This window comes from Podarcis bocagei, assembly GCF_964188305.1.
Source record: "Podarcis bocagei genome assembly, chromosome: 14".
Lineage (NCBI taxonomy): Eukaryota > Metazoa > Chordata > Lepidosauria > Squamata > Lacertidae > Podarcis > Podarcis bocagei.
The window spans coordinates 27,648,432-27,661,585 of record NC_138139.1 but is presented as its reverse complement, the minus strand read 5'-3'; the positions used below and the strand labels follow the sequence as shown (position 1 = coordinate 27,661,585).

The 13,154-nt window shown below is 48.7% G+C and overlaps 1 protein-coding gene across 1 annotated transcript in view; it reads right to left on the bottom strand.

Annotated features, from left to right (window-relative positions):
* Positions 1-3,479: 3,479 nt before the first annotated feature.
* SMAD6 (SMAD family member 6) overlaps positions 3,480-13,154 on the bottom strand; it is a 56,309-nt gene continuing 46,634 nt past the window's right edge. The window contains exon 4 of the mRNA XM_081171208.1: positions 3,480-4,299. Within this exon, the coding sequence (XP_081027334.1) occupies positions 3,758-4,299 (542 nt within the window). The 3' untranslated portion in view covers positions 3,480-3,757. The remainder of the gene's footprint in view (positions 4,300-13,154) is intronic.

The window sequence follows — 13,154 nt, the reverse complement described above, 5'->3', positions numbered from 1 at the left end:
GCTGCACGTGAAAATTATGGAGCAAGTAGAACAGAAAAGGCATCGTTTAAGAACATAAGGAGAGCCTGCTGGATCCGGCCAATGGCCCAGCACCCTGTCCTCACAGTGGCCAGCCGGATACCCATTCTGGGAAACCCGCAAGCAGGACCCAAGCCCAAGCACCCTCCCCTCCTGTGGTTTTGGGCAACTGGTATTCAGCAGCATTTCTGCCTTCAACCCTGGAGGCAGATCGTACCCATGGTGGCTAGCAGCCCTCTCTCCTCCTCGAGAGTCGCTTCTTGAATTGCAGCATTCCAAAGAGGAGTGCTGTGTGTGCCCTCTCCCTCAAATAGGTTGCTATAAACAAGCAGCTGGGATTAGCATCTCCACGGAGCGCCTTGGAAGTTCGGGATTTGGTAATGTGTTTCAGATGCTGCGTTAAAGCCTTCATTAAAAGGGGATTTGGTGGACTCGCTCATGGAAGTGGTAGGGGTGGGGGGTTTGCAGGGAGAGAGAGAAATGCTGCCTTTTGTAATTAAATTTTTTTCTAAGGCTGGACCAAGGTTGGGGGATGGGGGGGAGAGGGAGGGAGCCTGCAGAACCAGTCAGGCAAAAGAGGGTGACATTCTTGATAGTTGATGACCCAGAACAGGAAGCATGGGGGTGTGGGAGGGGAAGAGAGAGAGCACACTAATTGTTTAAAATGAGAGCGCGGGGAAATACAAATGCTGGTAGTGCTAGACCCAAGTTCACCTACCAGTTCACAGCTGCTGTCCAGCATAGCCTGCTTCATTAGCTATCGCAAGAAAATACAGGTGCTGGGTTTTCTGGGCTCACCTACCAATTTTGTAGCACTTTCCACACAGCTCCTGTCTTGCAAAGGCTGCTTCTTTGGCTTACAATGTCAAAATGCAGTTGCCAGCAGTGCTGGCATCTGTGAACTCGCTTGCTCCAAAGCAAGAAAATCCAACGGCCAGGGAGAAAGCTTGGCTCTAAGCCCCTCCTTCATTGGTTTTTGTTTTCATTTTCAGTTGTCTCATTGTTACCCAAATGAGCACCATACGACAAAAAAAAAGCAAACCGACAACAGAAAAACAAACCATTGTGTTGTCTGTACAGTCATACCTTGGGTTACAGATGCTTCAGGTTGTGTTTTTTCGGATTATGGACCCGCTGAAACCCGGAAGTACTGGAACAGGTTACTTCTGGGTTTCGGGGGTTTCGTGCATGCGCAGAAGTGCTAAATCTCGCTTTGCACATGCACACCAAATTGCAACCTGCACGTGCGCAGATGCGCCACTGCGGGTTGCGAACGTACATCCCGCACTGATCACGTTCGCAACCCGAACGTCCACTGTACAGTGGTACCTCAGGTTACATACGCTTCAGGTTATATACGCTTCAGGTTACAGACACCGCTAACCCAGATACAGTGCTTCAGGTTAAGAACTTTGCTTTGGGATGAGAACAGAAATCGTGCTCCGGCGGCGCGGCAGCAGTAGGAGGCCCCATTAGCTAAAGTGGTGCTTCAGATTAAGAACAGTTTCAGGTTAAGAACGGACCTCCGAAACGAATTAAGTACTTAACCCGAGGAACCACTGTAAAGGCTTTTCTCAAGTAGAAATTTGCTTACCTACGAAGCTGACTCAATAGAAATATTTGCAGTTTCTTTGAATGGAGATAATGTAAGGCCCCCGCAAGGATCCTGAAATCATAGAGGCGAGTCCTCGCAAGAAACGTCTAGACCAGTCCCTGCCCAAAGGAACATGCCCGCTGAAACCCCACTCCACATGCAAATCTATGCAAAAGCACTGACAGAGCAAAGGGCTGGATACCCACATCCCAGAATCCTTGGTAGTTTTTTTATCTTGGCAAAACTCCGTATTGGGGGGAGTCATTCAGAAGTTCACACCGAAAAGAAAACTACCCTGCAGTGTCTTTTATCCAGGACTGTTGTCCCTTTCCTGCAGTTGTGCAATTTTGCCCTGAGTGGTCAGTTGAACTCCTTGGGAGTCTTGCATTTAAAAAGAGAGAGAAAAGAGATATGTAGTCCTTAAGGCTGTAAGACTAAGCTAGAGTGTGTGTGCATGTAAAAAGCTGCAGATGGCAGGAAGCTCAGAGTGCCTAACAGATCTTGCTGCCTTTCCCCACAGCCATCAAAGGTAGAATTAACTATGCACAGTGCTGAAAGATATGCTGATTGGCTGCATATTATGGCTTTCCCCCACTGCTCCTGTTTAGCAAAGGCTGGTTCTTTAGCTGTGGTGACAAAAGTGGAAATTTGTGCCATAAGTCCTCTTGAGTCACTTGAGAACAAACACTTGGGAGAGGCTCATTTTGGCACATTTAAAAACATTTAAGGGAAATTTTACGGAAGGGCTGTGTGGATCAGTGGTAAGCACCTGTTCTGCATGCAAAAAGCCTCAGGTTTAATCGCCAGGCAGAGCTGGGAGAAACTCTTGCCTGAAGCCTGGGAGAGCAGCTTAGTATCAACAGCACTGAGCTAATGATCTGGCATGATATGACACAACTACCTATTTAAATCAGCCCCTTAATTTCAAACCACGTGGACTACAGCCTTACTTTATTTAGAGGGGGAAACCAAAGCTCAGTGGTGGACCACATGGTTTAACATGCAAAAAGTCCCAGGTTTAGGCCCCAGTGTGGGAGGGACCCTGCCTGAAACCCTGGGGAGCTGCTGCCAGCCAGTGTAGACAATACTGAGCTACACCAACCAATGGTCTGAGTAGGTATATGGTACCTTTTACCTACTGGGAAAATCCATGATCTGCAGCAGAGGTAGGCAACCTAAGGCCCGTGGGCCAGATGAGGCCCAATCACCTTCTCAATCCGGTCCAGGAATCAGCATGTTTTTACATGAGTAGAATGTGCCCTTTTATTTAAAATGCATCTCTGGGTTATTTGTGGGGTCTGCCTGGTGTTTTTACATGAGTAGAATGTGTGCTTGTATTTAAAATGCATCTCTGGGTTATTTGTGGGGCAAAGGAATTCATTCATTCCCCCCAAAAAAATATAGTCCGCCCCCCCCCCACATGGTCTTAGGGACGGTGGACCGGCCCATGGCTGAAAAAGGTTGCTGACCCCTGATCTGCAGGCTGCAACAGGACAAGAGGCTGATTTCTGTATGATTGTATACAGCAGAATTGTCTGTGTTCTTGATTATCATTGTTTAAGGGTAACTTGGGCCACCCAGGTAAAACAACTGTTAGGTTTGGGGAGTGGAGAGAGAAAACTTGCAAATGCAAAACTTCTCAGCTCCACTTTGGACTCCAAAATCCCTTTTTGTTCATATCCTAGAAGTACGTCTCCTTACATATTCTTCCTTTAGTTTTAAAAATTAGACACTTTGGGGCAGGGGGGCAAAACCTATAATGCAAATACTTTATTATCAACGAGTGTCCGGTATTAGCTTTTTTTTTCTTCCTGGGTATTACTATTATTTTTTTTAATATAAAAAACTATACAGCCCAAACATGGCGCTACTTCCAATTTTTGCTGTATAATTTTTTTCCTCCTTAAAAACAAACACAACTGTATTGAAAGACCTCTAAGCCAAAGTGCATTTTCCTTTTTTTGTCCATATACACATTGCACCATACATAAATAATTACATTGTAAAAATGACTCCATAATTACAAGTATAATATATATTTTCATATAATATATAAAACTTTATATTAAATCTAGGTAGATGATATTTGGGGATAAGTCTCGTGTCCCGCTCGGCTCTCCTCCTCCTCCTCCAAGGCTGGAGCGGCTATCTGTGGTTGTTGAGCAAAATCTCCAGCCAGCAGGGGCAGGAGGTGATGAACTGTCTGGAGTAGGAAGGGCCCCAGCCTTTTGCAAAGCTGATCCGGACACTGTTAGGGTCAAAAGGCCCATCTGGGTACCCCAAGTCTGTGGCGTGCTGCAAGAGGCAAGACTTCTCGTAGTCGAAGACCTTGATTGAGTAGCCAGGCATCACTTTGCGCACAATCAGAGTCCGGCAGTTGGGAATGTCCAGTGTTGGGGAGTTGATGAAGATGGGGTGCTCGCTGCGGTTGTAGGCCCACACACCGTCCTGCTCCTTGCTGAGCAAAATCCCATATCCAATCTTACTTCGAGTCCGGCGGACAGTCTCGTTCCTGTTCTCCAGCTGCAGCTGTCCCAGGCAGAAGCCGTTTCCTTGAGGTAGGTCATAGAAGATACTGACGGACTGTTCGTACACGGTGTAGAGGCGCCCGACGCGTGTCCGGTGCTCCCAGTAGGCGACGTTGCACCAATGGCTGTGCTTAATTGCGTCAGGGGACATGCTGGCATCTAAGGAGAAGAGGAGACACAGAAAGGGCAGGTTAGTTTCCAAAGCAGCAAACCTCATGCTGCGTGTCCAACTGGCGTCAGAAGTGGACCTCTGTCACCCAAATGCAGCTTATCCCAAATGGGATTTTGTGTGTGCGATTTGCAAACCAGTTCAACTGGACTTTCAACAGGGCTGCGTTAGTGACAATCAAAGATTTAGGGCTTAGAAAGGAGCGTCGGGAAAATCCCCCCTCCTCCCCCCCAGTTCCTTTCCCTGCCCCTATTCCACGGCCCCAGGAAACAGAGGCAGAGCGATAACCCAAGGGTTGCCTCCCGTTGCCCCACTTGCAAAACTGTGCAGCCCAGGAATCGACATCCTTGAAAGGGGCCCTGGAAAGGTGAAGCTGCTTTCAAAACATGTAATCTGGAGAGCTCAGCAGGCTCTTTTCCAAAAAAAACCATTCGGGGGATTCCAAGGATGACCGTAAAATAAACAGAAAGTCCTCCTGCAAGCACCCTATCTGCGTCAATTCCCTGGCCGCCCCGCCTTTCGCTCGGCTCTTTTCTGCTGCCACAGCTGAACCACACTCAAGTTCTGCACACGCCCAGCATCTCCTGCCTCTCAAGTGCTCAGAGGTTTTATTTCCCCGACTCTGTTAAGGAGGCTTAAGGCTGCCCACCCCCACTCCACACCCCCTATGCCAAACATTGCCGTTCCTAGCTCAGGAAGAGCCAGGGCATCTGCCTGCCACGCAGATAAGTCACAGCATCTCCAGCTAGGACTGAGAAATATCCCTTGCCTGGGAACCCCAGAGAGCTTCTGCCAGTGTAGACAATGCTGAACTAGATGGACTCAGTAAAAGGCAGCTTCCCATGTTTCTCTGTGCCCAAGAGTCTGCAAGCTTGCAGATGCCACAAGAAGCTTACTCTAGTCAGCAGCGAAAGCTTGGAGGACAGGAGACCTGGCTCCATTAACCAGGTGTGGGTGGAAGTCCAGCACAATCCAGAGGTTTTACACGGCTAGCCACTGCGGTGGTCAATATTGCACACATCTTCATAGCCCCAAGACAGCTCAGTCGGAACTTAATCTTAGGGTCAGGGGTTCAAGCTCCACGTTGGGCAAAAAGGTCCCTGAATTGCAGAGGGTTGGACTAGATGGCCCTTGAGGTCCCTTCTAACTGTACGACTCTTCTTTGATTCATTCTTTGCTCCCCATGCTTGCTCTGGAGTGTGGGAGAGCACCTATACTGTTCCAGGGCTGTTACTGTACGTACACAGACTCCCAGGCTCTGTGCCCAACAGCCCCGGGTAACCCAGTTTGTAAATGGGATCCTTTTGTTGTTGTTGTTCTTCAAAGAATGCCGGTGTTGGAAGGGTTCCAATGGATCATCCAGCCAACCCCCTGCAATGCAGGAATCACAGCTAATCCCAAGAGTCTTCAGGCATCCAACCTGGTGGGCACAAGGCTGGCAAAGATTGATCCAAGGTCCTTGGTACCTTCCAGATGTTTTGGAATCTGCCTCCCACCAGCCCCAGCCAGGATAGCTGTCAAGCGCTGACCAAGTCTGATGTGAGGCAGATTCCAAAACATCTGGATGGCACCGGGCTGGACGGAGAGTCTGCCAGAGGGCAGTGGAAGGGCCAAGGCAAGTTCAAGCCACCATGACTCCTCTCGAGTCTCAAATATTCTCACCCACTGCCGCCAAAGTTCAGTGAAAATCCACAATCCCCCTCATTTTCTTCCCTGACCGAAAGAGCTGGATGTTGCCTTCTATTCTGCAGTTCAGAAAGAATGCCAGAGATAACCCTGGAGTCTGATAAATATTCCAACCCAAACGTTTTGGAGGATTCCTATGGAAACATTTCCCCAGAACTCTCCAAAATGCTTTCCCTCCTACTCCAAGGAACTCTGTCAAAGAGATGGGAGCCCCTTCCTTTCTGAAAGCGTCTCCCCTGCCTGTACACCATTTCCCTGGCCAAATGGGGCTCAGCCACTTAGCAAATGCCAGGCTTCGATTGGTAAGCAAACAGAGAATCAGAAGGCAAACAATGATTCTCTGCCTGCTCCTGCGTGTGGGGACTGGTCTCTCCAGCTCTGGCCGGACTTGGCTCCACCACTGTGGCTGTGCAGCACCAGGCCAGGATTCTCGGTTCAGGGCGGAGCTACAGACCTGGCAAGGAGCTGGTATTCAGCTCCCTGACAATCTATCACGAGACGGCGGCCTCCTGACCCCTCTGCCTTCATACCTTCAAGTCCGATTAACTCGCACACAGGCTGATGCCATCATTTTGCTTGAGAGATTCCATTGACTCACCGGATTTCAAAAACAGGGGCCTAGTGCCCCCGCCCCGCCCCACTCCACACTGCCCCCACCTTCCCCTTTCATTCTCAAATTTCACTGGCAGGGGAAATATAGACCCCGCTTGCCTGGAGAACAATCTCTGGAACTGTGCAGCTTTGTTAAAAGAGAGTTTTAACTTGAGAGTTGTAACTCTACAATTTTAAAGGGGGAGAAAGGAAAGGGAAGGGAGGGGGGTGGAGATAATGGTGCTTTCCCCACCTCTCAGCCAGACAATGCAACAGGCTTAATAATCCGGCTGGTGCAAGAAAATGGTTTCATGTTTTGTCAATCAACCAAGCCCTTGGGGATTCTCAAGAGTAGCAGTCGCAGGGGGGGAATGTTCTTTTTCTTTTTTTAAGTGCATACATGAAAACAGTTTTTCTTCTTTTGCTCATTTGCTTGTGTTAATAATTTCCCGATCGTTTGGTAGATCAGTTTGCCCTGAGCTGTGATCCCTTTGACGTGGGATTTATTTGGACAGTTTATGATAAACAAGTGAAACAACAACAAACGAATGGAACACAAAGAAAAATGGGAAATGATTTCATGGGGGTGGGGAACTGCAGAAACACAACAAAGCAGGCCTGGTAGCAACTCCCAAAATTAAATGCATTTAAAAGACAGAGGCTTGGGTGACCTAATTGATTTAAAAGACCCGGGTGACCAGAAAGGGTGAACAAAAAGATGAAAAGTTGGCCCCAGGAGAACCTCCCTGCACAGGCTATTCCAACTGGGGTGCCACTGCTGACGGCTGCCCAGCTGGCTTCATTTGGTGGGGGCACCGAAAGGTTTGGGTAGCCTAACTATGGCAGAAAGTGACTTTGGCCTGTTCCCAAGTTACCAACAGCAGTGGTTCTCCAAGTGGGGGGTACTGCTCCCTGAGGGGTGGAGTACTGAGGGGGGGCACTGGGGGTGTAAATGGCTACCAAGACTTCTAAAAGCTGCCTTCACTGGACCAAGTTCATCAATGTTGTTGGATTAATTCAATTAAATAGTTTTAACTGGATTTTGAATAAATGTGCAATTCACTGCTGCTATTTTGAATGTTATTGTGTTGTTATTTTCCTTAGTGAGTCGTGCAGACCACTATTGTGAATAATGCTCTTTATAGGATACAGCGGCAGACACTGGGGATGGGTTTAGGGAACCAAGCATTTGAGAACCACAGGCTTTAAATGAGATAAAGCCAGCACTTTAAAATGATGAGCTGCAAACAGACAGAAGTGGTGATGGGGAGAGAGCAGAGCTGGCAAAGCACAGGTGCTATAAGGTTGACCACTTAATCTCACATCCATGCTCTGGACCCCTTGCAGTCTCCGGACCTTTCTTAAAGGCTGCTCCATGTATAATGCAACAGTCTAAATGGGACGTTATCAGAACATGGGGAATAGGAGCCAAGGTATCACCATGCAGGTAAGATGACAGCTTGCAGATCAGCTGATAAAAGCCACGTTGAGCCACAGAGGTCACTTGAGTTACTAATTCCGTTGCTGTATCAATAAACACCTCAAGATGGCAAAGCCAATGTTTTTTGGGGGAGTGCAACCCCCATCTAGAACAGGCTGCTCACCTGTATATGTGCATATATATACGTCTCTCAGTGTGCATGCGTTGATAGATATAATTGTGGAATCTAGAGGTAATAAAAATGTATTCTTTCTAGGAGGAAGGAAAACAAAAGCACCTCCGATTTTCCAGTTTTCCAAAGGAGGTGTCCCTTTGAGACCCAGCACTTAGCCTCCGCTCTGAGGGGAAGGATTCGAAAACCTGAAGGCAGCTTAATTGCCCAACCTTGTGGAGGAAGATGCAGTTCCTGTTGAACTCTGAAACCCATTCAAGGGAAATAACATTGACTGGAGGGATGGGGTGGGGGCGGCGGAAGAGACATGGATGTCACGTAACTTAGGGCTTCCAGCCAGACCCCTGGAACTCAGCCACCTGCCTCCAACCGGTTTGCTTGGGCTCAGAAAGAAACAAGTGGCTTTGTGGTCCTTGCAAAAAATTCCACAGGCAACTTCCTTGTGGGGGGGGGGGGGAAGGATGTCATTCAGAGTCACCTGATAATAAATGCTGAGCCCATTGGCAAAAAGGGGGCTTCTCTCCACTTTGACAAACGGCAGTCTTTTCATCCCTGAAAACTGTGCAGGATATAAGGGCTGCTTGCAACCTGCCTGGAATAAGACAACTCCCTCTGGCAACTGACATGAAGTTCTGGGATGAAGGACATGACTTCCCAGTGTTGTGTAGTTGCTACAGCACTCTACTATGACCAGAGTTTATATCTGCACTCTACCATGAAGCTCACTGGCTGGTCTCGGGCCGGACACCTGCTCTCAACCTAACCCACCAATATAGATGGCATTAAAGGAAGTTTAGGGACACGGGTGGTGCTGTGGGTTAAACCACAGAGCCAAGGACTTGCCGATGAGAAGGTTGGTGGTTCGAAACCCCGCAATGGGGTGAGCTCCCATTGCTTGGTCCCTGCTCCTGCCAACCTAGGAGTTCAAAAGCACGCCAAAATCAAAGTGCAAGTAGATAAATAGGTACCGCTCTGGCAGGAAGGTAAACGGTGTTTCCGTGCGCTGCTCTGGTTCGCCAGAAGCAGCTTAGTCATGCTGGCCACATGATCCGGAAGCTGTACGCCGGCTCCCTCGGCCAATAAAGTGAGATGAGCGCCGCAACCCCAGAGTCGGCCACAACTGGACCCAATGGTCAGGGGTCCCTTTACCTTTAAAGGAAGTTTGGACAAACTCATTGAGGAGGGGGCTATCAATGGCTACCAGCCACGATGGCTCTATGCTCTGCACCAGGGATAGTAATGTTTATGAATACCTGTTGCTGGAAACCACAGGGGCAGAGGGTGTTCCTGTGTTCAGGTTCTGCTCGCGGGTTTCCCACAGCTATCTGGCTGGCCACCGTGAGAACAGGGTGCTGGACTAGTTCAGCCTTGGTCTAAATCCAGCAAGGCTCTTCTTACGTTCTTACTGTTTTTAAAAATAGTAGAGCAGCTCTCAGAGGTATCCTCCAAATTGGACTTCTTACTGTCCGACTCCCCTTTTAATTGACACCACGCACAATCCTTGCTTCTTTATTTGATTTTACCCTGCATTTAGACAACTCTAATTCTGGGAAAAGGTAAGTGGGATTCTGGGAATGACTGAGTCCCACACACATATTACTCAGATGGAGCAAATCTGAATGCTTTGCCTTTCCCTGATCTATTCTGCGTTTCTTTAAACTACAAAACTTTGCACAATGTATTCTGATTTTGCTCGCCATAAGGCGAATCAAGGGACTGTGCAGGGCATCCAATCCCTGCACCCAACCACTTCGAAATTTATTCCGTGACCCTTCTTTTGCTCTAGAGACCATGCTGCATATTTTCTCATTCATAAGGCTCAGCCCACGACGAATATCCTCAGTAAGAAGTAGCTGAGTAAGGAAGAAGTAAAATTCCCCCTGCAGAAAATGGTACTTTAAAGCCAGAAAATGTAGCCGTCAACCTCCGCTGCCCCCCCCCCCCGCATCCTGCCCCAACACTACTTCGAATCATTTTCATCAAGCCAGTATACTTAAAATACCTCAGCCTTACAAGTTTCAGCTGGAATGCATCACTATAAAACAGAGCTAAACCCTGCCTCCAGAACTATCCCATTACATTAAGAGCTCCAATGGAGAGCAAGGGACTTATCTGGTGGTGGAAAACTTGCAAGAGGCATGGCCTGCAACCAACTCCGCCAGCTCCCTCCCTCCTCCCTCAAAAGCTTTCCCTCCCTCCTTATTTCATTATTATGCAGGAGGCGAGATTGGCGGGTCCCAAGACAGGCGATCCGTGACAGGTTGGGGGGGGGCATTGTTGGAGCAGCGCTTTCACAGCCCCAAACTGCTTGTTTGTACAAGCCAACTCTTCAGAGACATACCTTCGGAGTTAAGTCAGCCGTCAGCTCGCTTTACTCCCCACACCCCTCCCTCGAAAGACCCCTCCCCGACTCTTTATGTTGCTCCTTGAGGTTGAGTGCATGGGCGGAGGACACACACAGAGAGGGCCCATGGCAAATCGTGGTTTCCGTAAGAGCTGCCCCCCAAATTTTGCCAAAAGAAAAAAAGTCAAAAGGACTTTAGAGGTACCTCTTGTGGAGCGGGGGGGGGGGGGGAAACTCAGGGATTATAGGGAAGCCAGAAAGCAAATCTCCCGAGGGCAGGGCTGTCCACACACCCCTAGTTCAGAAGAGTGGTTATAGGATGGTTTGGCAACGCTGAGAGGGTTTGCAAGGCTTCGCATCACTATTCCATTTAAGATCATTGGTGCTTCCACCAACAGACCAGTGTTCTGACAGTAGAGAGACAAGCAACATGTGACTAGAGCAGCCTTCACCAACCTGGTGCCCTCCAGACTACAACTTCCATCATCCCCAGCCAGCTGTATGGCACAGGAACTGATGGGAACAGAGCCGCATTGGCCCCTGGGGGCTGATGGGAGTTGTAGTCCAAGACATCCAGGTGGTATCATGTTGGCGAAGGTTGGATTAAACTGTGAGCCTCGGCTGATTGCGGAGGACCCCTTAGCCACAGGAGGGTGGGTGGGTGTCCCCGACACAAGGGATCTGTGCAAATGTTTTATCCTCCAGCTTCAGCGCCTAAGTGCAAAATAACATGCAGCGGTTCTGCAAAAACTAAGCACTGCCGTGCTATTTCATTTCTAAAAGACAGAACTCACCAGCTCCTTTTTAAATGCCCTTCTTAGAAAAGCATTCCCCTGCCTGCCCCCTTTTGCTGGCTTTATCTCTCCCTGATCCTTGGAGCGTGGCCCAAAGCCAGCGCTGGTTATTAATTAATCTTGAGGGTGCAAGTTACATTCCTGGCAAGTCTCACCACTTCCTGCACTGGCTGAGGCAGTGGGCATCGTTTGCCCTGCGCTTCTGAAAATAATGCAACCGCAAGACCTAGCAGAGAACATTCACAGCTTGTTACCCACAACAAAGAAACCCCAAACTCTACAGACGTTTTTTCCCCCTTTTGCGTTTTCTGATGGAAAGCACACAGTTAAAAACAGGGGAAGGGGAAGAAGCCTTGAAGAGAGGCGTGAGGTTTTACTAGGAATGCCAAAATGGCCTGTGACCACCTGGCGCCCCCCAGATGGTTTAAACTACAACTCCCATAAGTCCCAGCCTGTTTGGGAGCTATAGCCCAAAACATCTGGGAGGCATCAGGCTGGCCTTGAGAGTTTAGAAGAGGATGAGGGAAGACAGAGCCTGGGATCAAATCCCCTTTTGGCTGAGGATGTCTCCGGAGGATGCAAGCTTTAGGCAGGGGTCGGCAACCTTTTTCAGCAGGGGGCCAGTCCACTGTCCCTCAGACCATGCGGTGGGCTGGACTATATTTTGAAAAAAAAATAATGAACAAATTCCTATGCCCCACAAATAACCCAGAGATGCATTTTAAACAAAAGGGCACATTCTACTCATGTAAAAACACCAGGCAGGCCCCACAAATAACCCAGAGATGCATTTTAAATAAAAGGACACATTCTACTCATGTAAAAACACGCAGATTCCCAGACCGTCCGTGGGCCAGATTGAGAAGGCGACTGGGCCGCATCCAGCCCATGGGCCTTAGGTTGCCTAACCCCTGCTCTTAGGCTTTATACTACACCGGCTCACCCTGGAAAACAGCCCACTGTTACAAAAATCCCATATTCTGCTTGGCCGACTTTTGGCCTCTGGCCCTGCCCACTGCTACTCGCATGCGGCCCCCAGAAGCTTGCCTGCAAGGGAGTGTGGCCCTCAGGCTGACAGAAGTTCCCTGCCCCCGTAACAGACAAAGCACCTCAACAGGCAACCCAGCAAACAGGGAGCCAAGCCACCTCACTGCCGGGATGAAGCTGGAGTACCTGAAATTGTCCAAAAAACTGGCACAACCATCATTACTGAAAATGTAGACAGACAACATGAAAGCTTGCTGCTCTAAAGAGCTTGTGACATGGATGTGAGCGGCAGCTAGAATTTCAATGGCCCCGTAGTCTTGAAAGATCTACATCTGTGGTACAAGACTTTGGTTACTGCGGAAAAAGTAATACATAAACTGCACATCTCCAGAGAAATGAAGGATTCAGGCTGCTTTTATGTCATCTGGTGGACAATGTTAGAAACTCAGGTATATAAGCTTGGTGCCAAATGGCAGCTCAAATCTCGGTTACAATCGCCACACAACGGAAGGCCTATTTGCCAGGTGGTTGGACTAAATGACCCCTGGGATCCCTTTCCCTATGATTCTATTATCTGAGCCACATTGTTTGAGTGTAACTTGCTCTTACAACAATTCTCTTGTCCCAGTATGCAAGAAGGAGAAACACACACACAGTGGAAGTGGAAATGGTATAGACTAAGGCAGAGGTTTTTAAACTGTGGTTGCCAACCTGGTGCCCAGAAAGCTCCACGAAGTCATAACTGGATCTGTGTTAGTAGCAAAATGCGCTTGGCGCCTGGCTCATTTCAAAAACTGCTGGTGGGATTTTATTTCCTATGCTTCGGACTT